Raw genomic sequence first — 19,670 nt, 5'->3', positions numbered from 1 at the left:
GGAAATCCAATGTGTTGCAGACCACAATCAGACACGGTAACACGGTAACACCCCCCACCGGCCACCTGGGCTTAACCAATACCTGTCCGGCAACCAAATTAAAGTCATTTCCTTTCTTCATTACATGCGAGAGCCTTGAGGTTTTGAGTTGAGTTTTTAGTTGAGCTATCTGCTCCCTCCGGGCACCCGAGGCTCTATTTAACCCCTCGTCCCCTCCCATTCCAGCCTAAAAACTTCCAACTCTGCGAGCGCCTGAGCCCGCCTCCAGCTCCCACCCCTTGGCACCACACTAGCCTAGTGCCTAGCTCGCTTGCTCCTCCCTGTTGTCCGCAGGAGCAGAGCCAAAAACCGTCAGCTCGGGGCGCCGAGGCGGCAAGAACGGCCATGAAGTACGTGCTGGTGACCGGAGGGGTGGTGAGCGGCCTCGGCAAGGGCGTGACGGCCAGCAGCATCGGCGTCGTGCTCAAGGCCTGCGGCCTCCGCGTCACCACCATCAAGATCGGTACGGCAGCCATTCCAATTTCCATCCCCCCGCCGGCTCGCTTCCTGACGATTTCTTTCTTTTCGGGGGGTCTCTCTGGCTTTGGCGTTTCCGCGCCAAAATAAATAACCGCTTCCAGCTGATAATCCGAAAAAAGGGCGGATTTTTCGGTGGAAAGGCTGGATTTTAAACTGGGTCTTCGTGATCTCGCCGTGCCGTTTGCTGGCTGGGTGCCTCGGTCTGAGCCCAGAGCCCAGGCCCGAACGCCTCCCATTTTGTCGTTTCGGCTATGGATCAAGTGCTGTTTCGGGCAAAGGAAGCAGCATTTCCAGAAACCGGGGAGCTGTCTGGGGCGTGCGATGGCCGCGTGGCAGCCTCTCGAATGAATGCGCTCGTTGGCTAGTTCGTGGCCGTCTTAATTAAGCTGAAATGAAATGGGTTCCTTTACTCTAAGAAATGAAATGGGCTCTCAAATTCGGCTGAACTATCAAACAAAACTGCCTCAAACGCATTTTTGATGCACCAATCTGCTATGTGGTTTTTGCTGTTTTTGCGTTTCTCTGATAATATTTGCTTCCCTCTTTTACTTTGAAGATTTCTGTTCTCAAGTTAGTTGGAAGCTCTAGCTCATTGCTGTTGTTTTAGCCTTCTAGGCCTGGTTCTGTACTTCCATACATGTATGCTAATAGTGCTGTTGGTGATTGTTCACAAAACCTTTTTCCTCTCTCTCGAACACATATAGAACTGCATGCTCACAAAACTTTTGGGTGCTTTCATCTTTTCTTTTGGTAATTAGCTGTTTTACACTCTGTTTTCGGTTGTTGGTTACTCGTTCTTTTCTCGAAGAAGCGGATATCTGAACTTGGTGTCACAATCTTTAGTTCCTTCAGAGAGACGGAATCCTCAGTAGTTTGGGTCAAGTTTGTCACCTCATGCATTAAAATTCTTTTGACAATTTTTTTCATACCATTTTCTGAAGAAAGGTATTCAGTTTGCTCCAATTGATTGGTGTACAAGTATAAATTTTACAAATGATTGGGAATTTGTGCCTTTGTCTTCCACTGAGGTGCTGTGTGCCTTTGTTGGGTTAAGTTGATGGACATAACGACTCATTCTAACCTTTTCTGTTTGCGCATTCTTTAGTTCTCTTATGTTCAAGAATTTAGTTGTAAGGTTTCTATCTATATATACGGGAAGTTGGTGAAGGGTTTAAGAAGCCATTTAGTTTTGTTAGGTGAACATTAGTTGCTGCTCGTAGTTTCTTATGTTTTTTCATTTGTGACCACCCATCTGCAGACCCCTACCTCAACACTGATGCTGGAACCATGTCTCCATTTGAGCATGGCGAGGTCTTTGTTTTGGATGATGGTGGAGAGGTAACTAACTACAAGATGCTCCAGCATATCCTTTTTCTGTTCCTCTCTTAACAGGAAAATACTGTTGGTATCATTTTGTGTGATCATAGACTGTCCCCAGTACCCCTCCTGTAATGGACAATTTTTTTCATGGATTATCTTGTCGCATGGTTTCATATTTCTGAAAAAGAAAAGGGTCATGTCAATATTATCTTTTCAGCTGACCGGTCTTTCTTCCTTCTATTTTTCTTGAAGGTGGACCTGGACCTTGGAAATTATGAACGTTTTCTGGATATCAAATTGACCCGTGACAACAATATAACCACAGGAAAAATCTATCAGGTAATTGGACAGATGAGCCCTAATCCATATGCAATTAGAACTTGTGTGGAAGATTGCACTATCAAGTAAAAAGTTTGCTTTTATACTTCCCTATTTTTTTTAATGAGAGGGGGAAAAAGTTGTTTTTTCCTTTTTAAATTTGACGTTAACAAAGCCACGTCATTCAATGGATATCTGTAAGTCATTGAGCATTTGATTGACTGAATGCACATGGAACCCACAAATCTTTATTGAGTCACTTTACATTTCATCGTAAGATCCACTGCAGTACAATTATGCATGTGCAGAATCATACGGGCCTCTAGCCTGCCACCGTTGTCGGAAGCAGCTGAATAAGATTTAGCCTGCCACATGGTGGATTAATTGTGGAGTTGATGCCCTGTTGGCTGTTTCTATCAACTGGTTGATAAAGAATCTTTATTCTATTGACCACCTGAATTTTGTATTGGATGCAAAAGTAAACTAGGTAACTAGGAAACTACAGTTGAAACAAATGCCACTAGCAGCTAACTGTTCTGTTGTCATTGCAAGTTAGTAGGACCAAACACATTACGCTTTTTTACTTCATTATCATGTGATCGCCTGTCGATTGTACATAGTCCAACTCTTCTTGGACTTCGCGTCAAGCTGCCAACTGTACCTGCTGGTTCCATCATCTGTAATTTAACATCAGTTTTCTTTGTAATGCTCGAATCAGGCTGTCATTAACAAAGAAAGAAGAGGTGACTACCTGGGAAAAACCGTCCAGGTGCATGATCAGCATGTGATGGAGTTTTCAGTGAGAAAAATACCATTGTTGACAGAGGTTACTGAACCTGTATTCATTTTCATTGTCAGGTTGTGCCACATATTACAGATGAAATACAAGATTGGATTGAACGCGTTGCAATGAATCCAGTCGACGGCAAAGAAGGACCTCCTGATGTTTGTGTCATTGAACTTGGCGGCACTATAGGTGAACATAATGATTCTATTGTTGCATAAATAGCAGCATTACATAGTTCAAAATTGTTGCATAAATAGCAGCATTACATAGTTCAAACACCTAGCGTAGTTTATATTTGCTTAATTGTTCCCATAGTTGTGTAAGTATGCCGGTGCAGGGGACAAAATCTTTTCGCCGCATAACGACAGTGGCATTCTTGATGCAGGGGATATTGAGTCAATGCCTTTCGTTGAAGCATTAGGTCAATTTTCATATCGTGTTGGTAAGAAAACAGCAAGTCTTTCCTGAGCATGACAATTTTCCTTTTGGCGTGGTCCTTTGTACAGCTTCCTTTGGCTTCAATTTGATATGCTTGTTCCTGTTTCTGTACTGTAGGACCTGGAAACTTCTGTTTGGTTCATGTCAGTCTTGTTCCTGTCCTAAATGTAGTTGGTGAACAGGTGAGTTTTACTACTACGAAAGGTCTAGGAGACTAGGATGCTCGTATATTTGTTAGGATTTAGGGCTGATGTCAGGTTGTAGTATTTTACAATCTAGCAAAATAGTTATGTACTTATGTCCCAAAAGATGAAGTTCACTTCAGCTTACAATTTAGATTTAATGAAACCTATGCTTTGTTACTATGCTAACAGTTCTATTACTAACTCATTAGAACCTAAAAACTATTATTTTTGTTTGGGTATTTTAGTTGTGGTAGTCTGTTATCTGCTTCCTTGCAAATGATGTTTCTCTTCCTAATTTGTGTAGAAAACAAAGCCGACCCAACATAGTGTTCGAGGGCTTAGAAGACTTGGGTTGGCACCAGATGTTCTAGCATGTCGCAGTACTGAGGTAGTCAGAATTCTTCTATTTTTAGTCCTTCAAAGCTCTTTGTTGTTCATTTCAGTTTGATACTGAAAATGTATCACTGATGCTCATCTCCATATTTTTGGCAGCCATTGGAAGAGCATGTGGAAGTTAAGCTCTCACAATTTTGTCATGTTCCGGTAATGATACTACCTGCCATTTCAAGTCTGCTTTTGAGTTTTTACCCTTGCTCTTTCTGAAAAATGCAACTTATGTTGCAGATCTCAAATATTGTGAACCTCCATGACGTGACAAACATTTGGCACATCCCTTTGTTGCTAAGGGTAGGGCACCTTTTTTTTTGGGATAGAATGGATACCATAAATTTGGAATCAACATCTTATCTAACCATCTACAATGTAAATTTTTTTTATAGGACCAGAAGGCCCATGAAGCTATTCTGAAAGTTTTAGAACTTCAGTAGTATGTATTTTTGAAAGATCACTGCAATTTTTCTTCATCTTGTAGTTTGAAGGAGCAATGCTGATGTGTCCACTGTTTTTTTTTATTCCGGTTAATGTATGCAGTGCTGGAAAGGTACCTAGGGAACCTAAGTTGGCGGAGTGGACAGAAAGGGCCACCAAATTTGACAAACTGAAGACTCCGGTAGGATTCATTAGTCATTATTCTTCTTATTGTTCCCAGGGTGAGGGGTAGAGTGTCACCTCTTATGCTTTTAAGAGAATGGCCATTTAAATCGAGCACTATTGCACAATCAAATTTTCAGGTCAATATTGCCATGGTTGGAAAATATACTGGGCTATCAGATTCGTACCTGTCTGTTCTAAAGGTAACATTTTTACTAAGTTAAGATGTACACTTGTACTTGCAATGACGATAATAATACTCTTACACATGAATTTGAAGTTGATCGCTGGATAGGTATAACTCCAAGTTTGATTGCGAATCAATGAAAAGAACACTACACTAAAATGACTCGCAAGTTTTTTTTTCAAATCTTTCTGAAAATAAAGGCAGTGTCCCTCCTTACAACAAAATTCTAAGCTGGTATCGCAGTATACAGCATATATTAGTATCTCAGTTGTATATGAACAGACCTCGGGGACCTGCCTGAATAGTTTCATTTTTCTCACATGCCGGTGTTTCGAATTTTTGTTTAAAACTGTAGCTATGCTTCATAGTTCGCTGGAGTTCTGCCAGTCAAAACTCTTTTCTTGCTGGCAAAGCAAAGCTTCAATCCTGACAATATTGCTCTTTTTCTGTTGGATAATTTACCAAACCTGACCTTATTTCAGGCTCTTCTGCATGCATCAGTTGCTATGGAAAGAAAGCTTGTAGTCGACTGGGTTCCTTCATGTGATCTGGAAGATTCTTCAGCTAGAGAGGTCAGTTTATTGTGGGCACCAAATCATTTTATTCCTCAATGGTGCTTCTGCTGATGCTTTCGAGATGTTTGTTTTGTGCAGAACCCTGAAGCCCACAAAAAAGCATGGAAGCTGCTCAAGGTAAGCACACTTTACATCAAAAAGTACTTCTGTGTGGTCATTTGACGGAATTTCCACCACAGGGGGCAGATGGTATACTCGTCCCTGGAGGCTTTGGAGATAGGGGAGTTCAGGGCAAAATTCTTGCTGCAAAATATGCACGCGAAAACAATGTTCCTTATCTCGGCATTTGCTTGGGAATGCAAATTGCAGTGATTGAGTTTGCCCGTTCGGTTATGAAATTATGTGGTGCTAATAGCACAGAATTTGACCCAGCTGCAACATCACCCTGCGTCATTTTCATGCCAGAGGTAGGTTATGTCAACTTACCATACTTGCTTGGTAATTACTATCCATTACCATTCATTTTCATCTGTATACTTCGGACAACACTTCCACAGGGCTCAAAAACCCATATGGGCGCGACAATGAGACTTGGATCAAGGAGAACATATTTCCATGTCCATGGCTGCAAATCTGCAAGGCTGTAAGAAAACAGTAGCCCTCATAGTCTCCAGTCTCATGTATAATTGTGCACTTGATGAAGCGAAATATAACTGTTGCAAATGTATCTTAGGTATGGCAATGCCACCTCTGTAGATGAAAGGCATCGCCACAGATACGAGGTAGTCTTACTGAATTGTCTGATAGCCATATTAAATCATGTATGCCACTGCTCTTTTGTATAACGATGAAGAGTGTTTCGTTTTTCAGGTGAACCCTGATATGGTCCCAGACTTTGAGAGGGCCGGGCTTCAATTCGTGGGTAAGGATGAAAGTAGAAGACGCATGGAGGTGGGCTTGGAATTTTTTCTTGGATACTGTAGACTTACAATTAGTTCCTAATAATTCAACACAAAACTGTAGAGAGATAGAGGATCTCTAATAAAAACTTTCTCCACCTAATGGACGGTGCTCTGCTGCGCAGATCATTGAACTGCCCTCTCACAAGTTCTTCATCGGCGCACAATTCCATCCTGAATTTAAGTCGAGACCAGGAAAGCCGTCTCCACTTTTCTTAGGTAATGCAACTCGAAAAAACAAAATGACCACGCCATCAGTTCTGTTCCGATATCCACTCTTCTACTAATAACACTACCACTGCTTTCTGAGAATGGCAAAGTGCTTCATCTGAATCAACAATGCATCTCTGCTGACAGGTCTGATAGCAGCGGCATCTGGGCAACTAGAACCTTTGCTTCAACGCAGCTGCAGCAATCTGACAAAGACACATATGAACAACGGTAAAGTCCAGATACGGAAACTGTACCCAACTGTACCTGTGAAGAGTCAATTAAACAGCTTGGTAAATGGGTACTACCCAAATGGCACCGGCATTCACACCTAGAAGCATAAATACTAAGCCAAGGCTTGATTGAAATTTGCTCCTACGGTTTTGCTTGTACCCCTTTTCATCTTCCTTCTTGGTTTGTATTTGTCTCTGATCAACTGAGAAGGCTAAGACTCGGCAAGCCCGGCCCGGCCCCAGCTCCAGCTCCAGCGACACACGGTTCCGACATTTTAACGAGGAACGTCCTCCGGTCCGTTGAAGCAGACTAGTAGCTATAGGGTGGTGAGTGAGTTCTAGTGTGCGCGCGTGATATTTCCTTTTTGTTTGAGGCCTATAATTAAGGCTGGCAGTGTCTTGGTAGCGTTAGTAGAGCCCGGAATCTCTCAGCTATTTGTACAATGTACATTATGGAAGAACTTGTCCAAGGATTGAATACACAAATGCTTGGCCATGGTTGCGTTGCCATGAAATGCAAAGCAATATTGTTGCTATTAGTTGGTGCCTGTGTTGCTCCGCTGCATGGTGATTGGTGAGCTAGTCGTCTCCTTCAAGGATCCAGTGTTATCTGGAATTGTCATTTTTTTTCTTGGCTTCGAAATTTTGGAGCTTAGGGCAATGATATGCGTAGCAGAACATCATGTGCATGATTTTGATGTTTCTCTTTTCTAGTTTTGAAGCCCCAACAGTACTTTATTCATCTAGAAGAAAGTGCGCATTAAGATATATTGTAGGTCGAATCTGGAATAATGACGGTGGTTTGTTGGAGAGGAATAATGATGAATTTCTGCATGAACTAAGTTAGGAAATTCTCCTCCATCTTTTCCGTTGCAGTTTTCCTACTGACATTGAATTTTACTCCACCAAACACAAAAAGGAAAATAACTGCAAGCATTCCCCTGAAGAGTCACTTAATGTTTTTGCAAAAAATTGAACATGAATTTCATTTAGGCATTTGATTCGCCAACTATGCTTCAGTGTTCTATCAATTGTGTATAGTAATAGCTCATACAGGATACACCATACAATTGCCATGCATCATGAAAGGATTTTTCCTCTTTGTTCAGTACAAAAATTCCACGGTAATTATACAAAACCATAAAATAGTGTAGTTGAATAAAAAATCCTTGAGAATGTAATAATGGATAAAACTGTCCATACAAAGCGGCAAACTTTCAGAATTTCGTGTCGCTGTCTCCGGGAAAACCAAGATACGTAGCTTAAGCTAGCCTCCAAAATGGCTTCCCCATCCAGATAATACACCTGTTCATTGAGACAGAGTGAGCTGCCAGAAAAGCACTCTGAACACTGAAGCTTAGTGGGTTCAAACGTTGAGAAGATAGCAGCAAACCAGAATTTACCCCCAAAAGCAGATGGCTAAGCAAACACTAAGTAATCATATGAATGAAAGACACTGAAATTTAGAGGCTAGATGTACTTGTTAATATAAACCAATAGAAACGTAACTACGCCCAAAATAGTAAGGAAAAAAATTCAACACTTTCAAAAAATTAAACTATCATATCATGTAGCTTCTCCTCGAAATTAGTTGCCGAATTGCCAAGTTTCTATGCTGCAATGACTGACACTGTATTCTGCTAAGATTATCATCTCCTATGCAAAGTTGTGCAAACATATTGCAAGCGGGTAATAACGAATTGAGGAACCCATCACCCCGGTAAAGGAAAGACTCACCGGTATGCTATTGACTACAGCCAATGCCGCAGACGCATGAAGCAAACTACTTAAACCATTTCCCAAGATATATGGGACATCTGCAAGTAAAAGGAGTGGCCATCGAGGCCGGTAGGGGGATAACCTAACAGAATGCGCTGCTGATAACAGATCACCCAGATAAACAAAAGATCCCTCACAAGGACTATGTCCACGGTCACTATTTGTAGCATGTGATGATGATGATAAATTTCCTCCTCTTTGTAAACAGCCCAAAGAGTATGGCTTGGCATAGGAGACCTCAATCCATGAAAAGCCTGGGGTCAGAGCAGGTACCAAGCAGTACTCATCCTGTCAACATTGATCAAATAGACATACATGAAGCACATTAAATCATATAAACAGATAACTACTTTTACAAGAAGGGCTGGGTTCCTAAAGATTCTTAATCAATTGTCACATTGTACTCCCTCACCGTCCATTTATGTTGGGCATCCCTTTTTCATTGATTTGTCCAGGACTGTTAGCGTCATGATCTTTTGAATGCATATTTTTTGTTGTTTGCCAATACTACCCCCGCACTTTATCTATGCATACATACACATTACACATACAGCTAGCAGCTGTGAGCTTAGCCAGCACACCAAAGCATAAAGGGCAGTATTTAAGTGAATAATTTAGGGGCATTTAAAGTCCATATAATTGGAGCATTGATATAAGTGCTGCAGGAAAGCACGCCCAATATAAAGGGACGGATCAAAACAAATCAGGGCTCTTACCTCAAAACATGTTCCGTCATCTTCAGTCGTCTGCCACCCGTTTCCACATTTTCTAAGCTTTACTACATCTTTTGCAATTAAGCAATATGTTCCCTCAACTTCCTTCTGGTCACTACCTCTGCCGATCTTCTCGGTGAAAATGGCTGAGTCATTAGAGATAGCTTTTTCAAAGGCTATCAGTTCAGCTGGGCAGGGCAGCTTGTCTCTTATCTGCCAGAGATTTTTGCTTGCATCCACCCACGAATCAGGCACACAATAACCCTTGCCAGAATTGGTGGCAACATATCTCTGGGAGCCTTCAAGGAACTCAGGACCGCTGGATTTTGCTGTAGTATCTTGGTTCAGAATCTTGATCCACTCATCAGTTCTTGTTATTTTCAGACCATCCACAGAGAGGATAACATCATGAACAGACAAGTATTCTGACAGAGGAGATGTTCGTGGGATTCCCGTGACCTGTTCTGACAGTCTTTTAGATTCTAAAAGGTTGCCAAGATCAGAATTATCAAAGAAGCACACTTACCATAAGGCCATCACCACTCACATAAAGAGGATATAACACCACTGGGAGTAATGATGCCATCAGCACACATACTGCACAGAGCTATTAAACATGAAATCATAACAGAAACTTGCAGAAGATCAACATGAATCGAGTACATGCTCAGCTAGGATGAAAAGATACAAAAGTATATACCATTAAATTCCACCCTTGAACTACATCTAAAACCACAACAGAAACTTGCAGAAGATCAACATGAATCGAGTACATGCTCAGCTAGGATGAAAAGATACACAAGTATATACCACTCCACCCTTGAACTACATCTAAAACCACAAGTGTTGTTACAGAGTCTACAGAACCTGACATCCTGTATTTACAGTTCTCTAAGGTCATTTTCTAAAACAGCAATTGTTTCTATTTGGTTGGTATAGCTTGAGGCTCTGATTTAGGCTACAGACCTATAGTCAAGCAAAGGAATAAAAAAAAGGACGCAAAATCATCTCATCTCCTACATATTGATATCAGTTTCTGATGTCCCAGTCAAACAAAACTTGAGTAGGCAAGATACTCTCTGATGTAGCCCTAAAATATCAACTACTCCTTACTAAGTGCTACCTTAGGGCATCAGGAACGTGTAAGGCCGATAGCGCCCTTAACATGGGTCCCACAGTGGGATGAGGTCGCTGCCCTTGTGTATCAGGCCGCGGCCAGCCATAAGCTGGGCCCCGCACAAAAGTTAAAAAAATCTTCCAAATGTCTCCATTGCTCGACTTCCCAGGCCATCAGCAGCTTCGTTGCCCACCAGCAGCGCCGTCGCACACAAGCTGCTGCTCGCTGTCGAATTTTTTAATCCTTGAGACCGGGTCTCAAGCTTAAGGCTGGTTCTAGACTTTTTTGGTTACGACACCTGCTTAGGACCTCTTCTGGTATATATGAGGTCGGCCTCAAGCAGCTTATGACCCCCCTTATTCCCACACTACAGTTGCCCTTATGAGAAGATAAGGACATGCTTGTTTAGTGTAGGAGCCTGGTTTCCATTTTTCCAATATATCTCGGCTCACATTGTTTAAACCAAATATTCAGTCAGATAGTGGCCAGTTACATCTTATATACTTATTTCTTGTTTGTTGCCTCCATTGTTGCAAGTGAACAAATAGTTATGCATGTTTGTTTTGATTGAAGCACTACAGTTCTGTATAACTTAGCATGAAGTACCACATACATTCAAAGTAGATGGCAATGTATTATGAAAATAAAAAGAGACAACCAAAAAAGATGTTTTACTAGTATGTTTGGAAATAACCAATGCACAATAGCATGGCTTACCACAACATTATGCCAAATTCCTGCACAATAAATCCGGAGCATCGAAAAGAGAGGCCGATTCTGCAGTAGGTCATAGTTCAGAGCAACAAATGCTCCAGGAAAAAGTACAGCGACAAATATGGCAACATACTCAATCTCTACTCCCTCACTGTTGCACATGTAGAAAAGAATGTGTCAGAACATGGCAGGAAAATTATTCATGAGCAGGCAAAATAAAACATAATACAGATGCTCTGAGTATCATTGAGCACAAAGAAAACATGCAACACATCTAACAGAAAAAAAAAGAAACGAGAAGGCAAGACATAAAGACCTTGCAGCTGCAATGGCATGTCCGAATTCATGAAAAGCAATAGACAAGATTGTTGACATTATGATGATTGTGGTATCCATAATAGATATGCTGTGCCCTGAAGTCTGCAATAAGCACAAATGCATGGTGGGTTGTTGATGTGAGAAGCTGAAAAAAAGGAGTGCCAAATTCTACTTACCAGTAGGTTCTTTAACCAGGCACTAAGACATCCACTCCGGAAATAAAACACACCAATTGACTCCCAAAGTAGCATCTAGGAAATCAAACAGATCACACTACGTAATGCTTACTTAAGGGGAAAATATAATCAAAGATATAGCTCTGTCGACATTACAACGGAAGATATGTGGACTACCTGCTAAACCCACAGCATATTTATAAAGAAATGATGGGAACTGATATGAGTGAAAACCCAGGAAACACAGAAATTTAAGGTACATAGCTACAGGTTGATAATATTAAATGCAGTTACTGTAAGAGTATCAAGTGGTAGACTTGATTAAATTAACAAATACTTAATATTATCATAATGTCTACTAGAGCTCTAATAAAATCCGTGAGAAAGCCAAGCCAAAAAGTTTGGAAACAAATCCTTTGAAAATATTGAACCAACGAAAGGATATCCCAATGCTTTACCCGATAAGAACTTAACCATTATAAGCATAGATGTCAATTTTATATATTATAATAAGTTATAACAAAATTAAGAAGCCAACATATATTAAAGAAACTGCATGTAAAATATCAGCATTGCCTCTGTCTGAAGAAGCAGCCCGTCCAGCCATCATGAACCAAGGCAACTAATAGAGGCATATATAGACTCGTATACACATTTTAAATCATGTTAATAATCACGTCCTAATGTGCATTGTAAGGTACGACTGCACGAGTTGTTCTAACTGTTTGAGAAGCAACAGTCGGTGACATCATGGGATCCATGATACAAATGAACAATTTCAACTTTTGTATATAATGTAGAGAACATTGGGAACAATTATTAGACATCAACTGACCAAGGATATACCGACTAAAGCAATGAGGGAGAAATAAGCGCCTATGGAAAACCATCCTCTCATGAATCTGCAAAAAATGGAAGGAAACTCAGTACAACTTTGAAAGCGATGCTTTGATTGACATTCTGAGAGTGGCAAAGAAACTGCACTTCAGTCTTTGTTTTGACACCACTGCTTGAAAGGTAACTGAATTTTGAATACAAATGTGTGTGCAGAGCATCTAGAAAGATCTATGGTTGAACCTAAGGGGGGACGAACTGAAAGGAGATCATATAGTTTTGCAATGTAGAACAGTGAAAGGAAAGCAGTGCAAGGATCTGGTCTGAAAAAAAGTACATGATGTTCTATATGGAACGGCTATCCCTATGGATTATAGAACGGTAATGCACCACTACTTATCAGTACAAGGAATACATACAGTTATATATGCTTAAAATTTCAGAGAAGAAAAACGGAATAAGGACCCTAGATGACAAAAAATGCTAAATTTCATGGTTAGTTGGTTACACAAATAAGTCTGGCACTAAATTGGTTATCAAACTATTACAACGCCAGATCTACCAGAATGACATGTTTAACTTCAGTCTTCTATATGGATAGCATTGCTTTAGACGAAACTAAAAACTAAGAAATTGAGAATACAAATGTGAACAATCTGGCAACAGGGGTTTAGGGTATATGTAAGAGCAGACGATTCTAAATGTATATTGGAATCGGCAACAAAAAAGTTAGTGAAACGAAAGCAATGCACACCTGAATTTTCTACTCATGCCAAAATCAAGGAACTAAATAAAATCTTCAGAAACCATACCTAGCATATTTCGACCCCAAACTGGATAGGGTGTCATTGAAGCCATATATCTTGCAGTCGCAATACCTGAATTTTGCGCATCAACAATAACAAAGATTAAAAGTCACTAAAGAACAAAACGAAAATACGAGAGAGAAACCTAAGAAGGAAGCAATTTAGATCGAGCTTCATGAGTAGAGAGAGCGCGAGAGAAGAGACCGTGCCGTTCACTAACCAGAAGGAGACGGAGTGGTCGGTGCGGCGGGCGGAGGTGGTCGTGGACAGGGACGCCGGCGCGCGCCCCCGCCGCCTGCCGCGGCCTGAGCCGCCGATCATTCGAGCAGCGGGGCGAGCCGGAGAGATGCGTTGCCGCCGGGCAGGCAGGATTTCTTTTCAGTTCGGCTCGGTCATTGCAATAATGCAATTTGGAGGGTTTAAATGCCGGTAATTATCTAACGGTCGGATCCATAATGGAGGGTTGGGATTGTCGTCAATGAAATGTTGCAAATACACCCTTTAACTATTCCTCCTTTACATCTCCCCTCCTCCACTCTCTGTCCATTTTGCCTGTCCTTCCAAATCGCGTCCCGTTGGCAGCAAGGAGGTGCAGATCTCACGGCCTCGCGCCACGCCGCAGCTTCTAGAAGCTCCGTCGCCCGCCGCTGCACGCTTGTAGAACCTTCAGGTCGATTTGATTCGATTCGCGAGGGAATCCCATCGGATCGAGCGGGGCGGGGGGGGGGGGGGGGGTGCAAGCTTTGGTTGGAAGGAGAAGAGGGGAGGAGGAAGATGATATTGCTCCAGTCTCCGTCGAGGTTCTTGCTCCAGATCCTGCAGGACCGCGTCCTCAGGTAAGTCGTCCGCTGCCGCGCTGCTTTCGGCGTAGAGACAACAGAACCGCGTGCTGCTGCTGGCGGCATGGTTGTTTGCAGCAATTTCATTTCATTTCGGTGTCGGTGCGATGCAGCGGCGAAAAGGGCATGGACATCGACTGCCACACGGTGGAGTTCGACGACGTGCGGTATCACATCCAGGTGAGTTCTGTCTTGTGTCGCGTCATAATTTGCTCCAAAAACAGTGGCCGCTGGGCCAATTATTGGCAACAAATGAATGGTATACCACCAATGTGGCATGGGATTGAGAAAATTTTGGCGTCCATCCAAATCAGTTTCGAATTCTTGGGCTAGCTAAATTTTGGCTAGGTGGGTTGGGTCACGAATCAAACATTTGATCTCAAGGTGGCTATCCATTAGATATTTCAGTTGCAAAAAGGAGATACAGTTTACATTGTTAACTTCACAGAATAGAACAAGAGTCGCTCGTTGACTGAGAAAATTCTGCCAGTTTGTGCATGCCATTTGATTAGCATTTCCCTTTATTAACCTCGGGCTGCCTATTTTGTTCATGAGAAGAATAACTGTCACCTTTTTACTTTCTTAGCTCTTTCATATGCTGAATTGTTAGCAGAATATATACTGATCAAGTAAGCAGTTGCAAACTCTTAGTGATGAAATCGTGACTGTAAAGCTCTCTTCTGTGTAATCCAATGTAACAAATATGGACTTGCGGATTTTTAAGTGTTACAATTTGAGCTGAAAATGTTTTCAAATTGTTAGGTTGATATTGTTCTGTTTTAAATAGGTTTTCATCTAATTTCACTGTGTGTGTTTAACAGCTCCTCTTGGGAGCAGAAGCTGCATTTTACCCAAATGTAATAGTTTTCTTATTTTCAGTGTTGGAAATGAATGTGGACATGACTCTGCCGTGTATGAACTAGCCTTTAGGATCAGTTATCAGCTGCCTCATGCTTGATATCATGTCCTGATGTAATTGGTTTTTATTTCAGTTTTCTATGAGGAATCCAAAGGTAATGGTGTTATCAGTTGCTTTGCCACTCCCATCTCCTGAAGCGATTCTGTGCGATGGGCTTCCACTTGGTGCCATTGAAGCTATAAAGGCAGCATATGGGCTGGTTGTGCAAATTCTTGATCCTCCAAAGGATGGATTTGATCTCACGATGAAGATAAACTTGACAAAGCTTCCGCCAGATGAAGGTTCTAGAGTTCCCTTTCCAAGGTTATAATTGTCTTGTTGTGCTGCATGATCAAATTGGTTGATGCTTCCGTGTATCTTTAAATGTCACTCGTAGTAAAACTTCAATTTGGTATATCATATCCAAGGTTATAGTTGCCTTGTCAAACTACACTATCAAATTTACTGATGATTCTGTGTATTATTAGATGCCATTGATGGGCAAAATTTCATTATAGTGTTGTCAGATAGTTGGAAATCTAGTAGATGCTTCAAATATCATGCGCATGTATGATGCAGTTGGTTGCCTGAGAATTAGATTAGTTTAGATTAGTTGTGCTTTGACTAGATTAAAGTAATTTCTGCCTGCACAAAAGAAAAAAATTGACAGAAAACTCCTGAAATAGTAATCTTCATTTTCTGGCATCTTATCTATACATGATCATTTTACTTAAACTTGTTTGCATCTTTGCATTTGCTGCCTAGTTCTGTTCCAATTATATCGATTTCCTTTGTTCAATTGTTATTCTTAATTTATTCCTTTAGTCCAGTAAGTTGTGAGCTAAGATATTTTTATGTATACTGGGAATGAAAGTGGTTTTGTACTACTGAAGTGTTGTGTTATTGGTTTTGTACTACTGAAGTGTTGTGTTATTGGGTTTGTACTACTGAAGTGTTGTGTTATTTTTCCAGGCCATCATAATAGGTTTTTGCTGATGATGTCTATTTCGTTACATTTGTTTGATGTTGATGTGAGGAATTCTCATATTTCTCTTTTTCTTCCATTTCATTAAAAGTAATTTACATTTAGGCCCTTGCACGTTTTCTTCTGAATGTAGGAATTTGGTCAGAGGATACTTGTCTGCGGCATAATTCATTTATGATAAACCTTCCAAAGCCATAGTCATCTCTGACATGTGATCCTTTTTGCATTTAAGTCATGTTCTCTGTATTTATTGCTTCTAACTATCTTTTTTTTTACTGTATTCCAGAACAAAGAAATTCTATCTTGACACAAATTGCATCTGTTAGAGAGGTTGTGCTGGGTGCACCACTGAAGGTTCTGCTGAAACATTTAGCCTCGAAGACAGTAGCTCCTAATGTTGAAAAGCTTGTTGCTCTTGTTCACCGTCCTAATGAATCCTTTTTCCTCGCTCCCCAGGTATAACTTTAGGGACAGCCATATCAAATAAATGTGCATGTCACGCAGCTAGCACCTAGGTGTTATATTAGTTATATTAGTCCTGGTTATTCTCTGTACATGAATGTATTGCTTATGTATTTGACGTTACAATCAATCTGTTCAATGCTGCATCTATTTTATTATTTGGCACCAAATGGGATTAACTGTTGGCTTTTCAGGCAGATAAAGTTACTATTGTGTACCCAATGAGATTTCAGGATTCCATTGATATTGTTCTAGCAACATCATTCCTGCAGGTATTTTGGATGCTTCCTTCTGTCTCTTTCTCAGCTTCCTGGCCCAGTATCCTCATGGTTTTTGGTTTTATCTGTGTAATATCAACTACATTTTGCACCAAACTACCAAAGACTAACATTAACCTTTTTCAGAACTGGTACAATTCATACTGCAATGTATATATGCAGCAACCCATTAGTTATTGAGTTTTTCAAGCTCAAATAAAACTTGCCCTTTTTTTAGGCACTTACTATCCTGCCAAAAGGCCTGCATAGTTATCCTGCCAAAAAGCCTTTCCGTTATGACACAATCTGATGGGACCATTTTTCTTACTCTTTTCTCCTCTTGCTGTTTAAATTTAGGAATTTGTGGAGGCAAGACGAACTGCTGCACTTAATAATGTTCCTTCTTGTATGTGGTCTCCGGTACCTCCTCTTGAGTTAAAAGGCGTACCTGCTGAGGCACTGAATGCAAATGCTGGCTTTGTTACTTTTGGTAACCTGCTTTTCCTAGTATGCCTTGTTCCTCCATGAAGCTATTTTGCCTCACAAAGTTTTCTTTGTGCAGTTGTTTACCCTCGGCATGTTGAGGGTAAAAAGCTAGACAGAACAGTTTGGAATTTGCTAACATTTCATGCTTATGTAAGCTATCATGTTAAGGTAAGAATATTTTCTGCATCATTTGTTTATATAAGTTACTGCCACCAGGCTCCCTGGAACATATGGGAATTTATTAGACATGGTGAATTTGCACATATCATATGAATGGCTGGATTTGACTGACAGGAACCAGGAACTGATTGGTTTCATTGACTGGCACTATTGTGGCTTATTTTAACATGTGCTGTTGTTCTTTGTACGCCTCATTTGCCCATGGAAACACACACTGTCCCTTGATAATGATTTCACCATTAAAAATATAGCAAATTTCCAACAAAGCATGCGGGTCTTGGTAAACCATCTGGAGAAACTGTTTGGGGGGGGGGGGGTGGGGTTTTGGGAGGTACTGAGTTTTCACAGCCTACACTTCAGCTATGGCATCAGACCAGTAGAGCTGCTAATACCTGTAGTCTCCAAAGGATTCTCCTTATTTGTCACTAGCAGGGTTGAGTGGCCATACAACCTTCTTTTGGCTTGGCCTGTAATTGCAGAAGGCTATCTGAGGACCGATTAAGAATAGTTTCCTTAGCAGTACCTAGCAGTCTCAATGGTTGAACACTGTATTGAACCATATGATATTCATGTTGTTTCTGTAATATGTTAGCCCTATTACTGCTATGCAGTTTGCCAGTAAGCATTCAATACTTTATGCATCTCCACTGCCATTAGCCCAAATTAATTGCTCTAGTTATTAGTTTTGTTTTTTGAGCATCCCATTTGTCAAGCAGTAAAATTTTTGTTCTTACAAACCCCACAATGTGTTAATATCGAGATGCAGAGAATCATAGGTTATTAGGTGTCAAACAATACTTATCTATATAAACAAAACATGCCTCCTTTTTTCTTTTTATTTGTTGTGGTAGCAGTTTTGTGCTCACAGTAACTATTATCTTGTATTAACACTTGATATTGTGTTTACACTAATCTGTTATTTAATAATTATTCAAGTTCTGAGTTGCTATTTCCTTTATCAGTGTTCCGAAGGATTCATGCATACCAGGATGAGGCGCAGGGTTGAGTCGCTGATCCAGGTAGATTCAAACATCCTTTTATTGGACCAGGCCATTCTAAAGATGTAGTAAATGCTTTATCCAGTCTCTCCAGTAACCTTGCACAGTTCATTCATAATTCTTAGTACCCTCTCAGCGTGAAGTGATTTAGCAACAGGTGCTGGTTTAATCTTAATTAAGTAGTCTTGAGTTGGTTACTACTGAAACAAGAAAAAAAAATATCCCTGTGTTGCGAACAATGTTTCTACCTGACCAGTGTTTCTATGGTTATTAATATTTTCTTTCAGATATCTGTATCCATCCATTAGGAACATGGGATGGTTACTACTTAAACAAGAAAAAAAACATAGAAACATTATTCAAGAACTTATTTCCAAGCTAGTCCCTCCATCCTTCAATGTTTGTTAATAGCACACCATGTGCACTAACCAAGAAAGCAATAGTTCCAAGTAAAGTCAATGTGAAATTACAATCCATACCCCTACTGAACAATATGATGCAAACAACCACTATTCTTCTTTTAAAGCATTTAGCTAGGGGTAGTGAGTGGAAGTATGTCAATGGAAATATTTTTCTCCCAAGGCCATGGACAAACATAGTGGAACAGAGGGATTAGCTTGGAAATAACTTCATAGAAAAACCTAACTGAAATACCGATTGCTTCAGAACCATGCAATTTGTAGTTCAGGTCCACAATGTTTGCCTGACCTGCTTGACACTGCAGGCTTTGGACCGAGCGAAGTCTGACGCGGAGAAGCTGAAGAAGTTGGTCAATGGCGGATCTTTCAAAAGACTGGTTTGTACTTTGTGCAAGTAGCTAGCATACGTGCATAGAACATCCCTTATACCACTACTGATTCTTACTATCCTTGTAGAGCCTGAAGAATGAAGGGAATTGAAGCCTGTGCTTTGAAATGTTTGACAAATGAGGTTGGACTTTCCTTGATGCTACTTGGTGCATTGAGCACAAGATCAAAAGGGGTGGAACCGTGGTTCTTCTCTTATATGGTTCTTCTCTTATATTTTGACGAATATTTGTATTCAGTGCTACTTGGTTGGTGATGTCCGTTCAATTCTATGCAGCACAAGATTGAAGGGGTGGAACAAAACCGGCATCATACTGTTCTTCTCTTATATTTGGGTGAATATTTGTATTCAGTTCTCACAACAGAATATTGATGAGAAATACTAGGTGCAACATGCCTCTGTAAATCATGGAGCAGATGCTTTAATAACTTATGAAAATTTTTCTCTGTACGCACTGTATTTACTAATTCTATTTACTTCTTGTACACTTCTACTGCACAAAAAATATTGTACCTTCAAAGTTTGATGCACAATCCCACCCCCCCCCCCTCTTTTTTTTTTCCTTGGGTCCGTGCGCATGTAGCCTGGACCCCTTTGGCGTGCATCCTCTCGCGGCGTCGCCTGGCTATTCACCTATAAG

General features: G+C 40.7%; 3 protein-coding genes across 8 annotated transcripts; 2 read left to right on the top strand and 1 right to left on the bottom strand.

Moving 5' to 3' along the window:
- Window positions 1-189: 189 nt before the first annotated feature.
- On the top strand, window positions 190-7,182 carry LOC112893411 (CTP synthase-like). Of its 2 annotated transcripts, none has more exons than XM_025960721.1 (21): window positions 190-502; window positions 1,778-1,857; window positions 2,092-2,178; window positions 2,876-2,926; window positions 3,016-3,133; window positions 3,282-3,386; window positions 3,500-3,564; window positions 3,872-3,955; window positions 4,060-4,110; window positions 4,192-4,254; window positions 4,347-4,393; window positions 4,498-4,576; window positions 4,698-4,760; window positions 5,227-5,316; window positions 5,398-5,436; window positions 5,499-5,726; window positions 5,817-5,902; window positions 5,993-6,041; window positions 6,130-6,210; window positions 6,344-6,437; window positions 6,576-7,182. In XM_025960721.1, exons 1-21 carry the CDS (start codon window positions 385-387, stop codon window positions 6,761-6,763), a joined length of 1,866 nt encoding a protein of 621 aa, XP_025816506.1. In that variant the 5' UTR covers window positions 190-384; the 3' UTR covers window positions 6,764-7,182. The 2 variants fall into 2 exon arrangements, with proteins under 2 accessions (XP_025816506.1, XP_025816507.1); XM_025960722.1 differs by having other exon boundaries at window positions 194-502; window positions 3,330-3,386.
- Window positions 7,183-7,657: 475 nt separating this feature from the next.
- Window positions 7,658-13,527, bottom strand: LOC112893465 (membrane-bound transcription factor site-2 protease homolog). Of its 3 annotated transcripts, XM_025960810.1 has the most exons (10): window positions 13,339-13,512; window positions 13,125-13,190; window positions 12,314-12,380; window positions 11,479-11,553; window positions 11,301-11,404; window positions 10,988-11,135; window positions 9,680-9,760; window positions 9,157-9,612; window positions 8,399-8,728; window positions 7,658-7,966 (listed from the first exon to the last, which is right to left on the bottom strand). In XM_025960810.1, the coding sequence occupies exons 1-10, from the start codon at window positions 13,437-13,439 to the stop codon at window positions 7,790-7,792; spliced, it is 1,605 nt and encodes a 534-aa protein (XP_025816595.1). In that variant the 5' UTR covers window positions 13,440-13,512; the 3' UTR covers window positions 7,658-7,789. The 3 variants fall into 3 exon arrangements, with proteins under 3 accessions (XP_025816595.1, XP_025816597.1, XP_025816596.1); XM_025960812.1 differs by lacking the exon at window positions 8,399-8,728 and having other exon boundaries at window positions 13,339-13,527; XM_025960811.1 differs by lacking the exon at window positions 13,339-13,512 and having other exon boundaries at window positions 12,325-12,380; window positions 13,125-13,195.
- A 118-nt stretch (window positions 13,528-13,645) lies between these two features.
- On the top strand, window positions 13,646-19,517 carry LOC112893466 (actin-related protein 2/3 complex subunit 2A). Of its 3 annotated transcripts, none has more exons than XM_025960814.1 (11): window positions 13,646-13,954; window positions 14,071-14,137; window positions 14,950-15,157; window positions 16,127-16,296; window positions 16,497-16,574; window positions 16,917-17,049; window positions 17,122-17,213; window positions 18,188-18,244; window positions 18,948-19,019; window positions 19,099-19,153; window positions 19,307-19,517. In XM_025960814.1, the coding sequence occupies exons 1-10, from the start codon at window positions 13,893-13,895 to the stop codon at window positions 19,120-19,122; spliced, it is 963 nt and encodes a 320-aa protein (XP_025816599.1). In that variant the 5' UTR covers window positions 13,646-13,892; the 3' UTR covers window positions 19,123-19,153; window positions 19,307-19,517. The 3 variants fall into 3 exon arrangements, with proteins under 3 accessions (XP_025816599.1, XP_025816600.1, XP_025816598.1); XM_025960815.1 differs by having other exon boundaries at window positions 19,269-19,517; XM_025960813.1 differs by having other exon boundaries at window positions 19,099-19,489.
- Window positions 19,518-19,670: the final 153 nt, after the last annotated feature.

Source organism: Panicum hallii, chromosome 5 (assembly GCF_002211085.1).
Source record: "Panicum hallii strain FIL2 chromosome 5, PHallii_v3.1, whole genome shotgun sequence".
NCBI lineage: Eukaryota > Viridiplantae > Streptophyta > Magnoliopsida > Poales > Poaceae > Panicum > Panicum hallii.
This window is presented reverse-complemented; position numbering and strand designations above follow the sequence as displayed.

Bases quoted from the DNA above. Each gene is read 5' to 3' on its own strand.
- LOC112893465 (XM_025960810.1), bottom strand. From the start codon at position 13,439: ATGATCGGCGGCTCAGGCCGCGGCAGGCGGCGGGGGCGCGCGCCGGCG. The intron at 12,381-13,124 runs GTATGGTTTCTG...CATTTTTTGCAG, and splicing joins TTGGGGTCGAAATATGCTAG to ATTCATGAGAGGATGGTTTT. The intron at 8,729-9,156 runs GTAAGAGCCCTG...CAATGTTGACAG, and splicing joins ATGACGGAACATGTTTTGAG to GATGAGTACTGCTTGGTACC.
- LOC112893411 (XM_025960721.1), top strand. From the start codon at position 385: ATGAAGTACGTGCTGGTGACCGGAGGGGTGGTGAGCGGCCTCGGCAAG. The intron at 3,565-3,871 runs GTGAGTTTTACT...TAATTTGTGTAG, and splicing joins TAAATGTAGTTGGTGAACAG to AAAACAAAGCCGACCCAACA. The intron at 5,903-5,992 runs GTAAGAAAACAG...AATGTATCTTAG, and splicing joins GGCTGCAAATCTGCAAGGCT to GTATGGCAATGCCACCTCTG.
- LOC112893466 (XM_025960814.1), top strand. From the start codon at position 13,893: ATGATATTGCTCCAGTCTCCGTCGAGGTTCTTGCTCCAGATCCTGCAG. The intron at 17,050-17,121 runs GTAACCTGCTTT...TTCTTTGTGCAG, and splicing joins TGCTGGCTTTGTTACTTTTG to TTGTTTACCCTCGGCATGTT. The intron at 19,020-19,098 runs GTTTGTACTTTG...CTATCCTTGTAG, and splicing joins GCGGATCTTTCAAAAGACTG to AGCCTGAAGAATGAAGGGAA.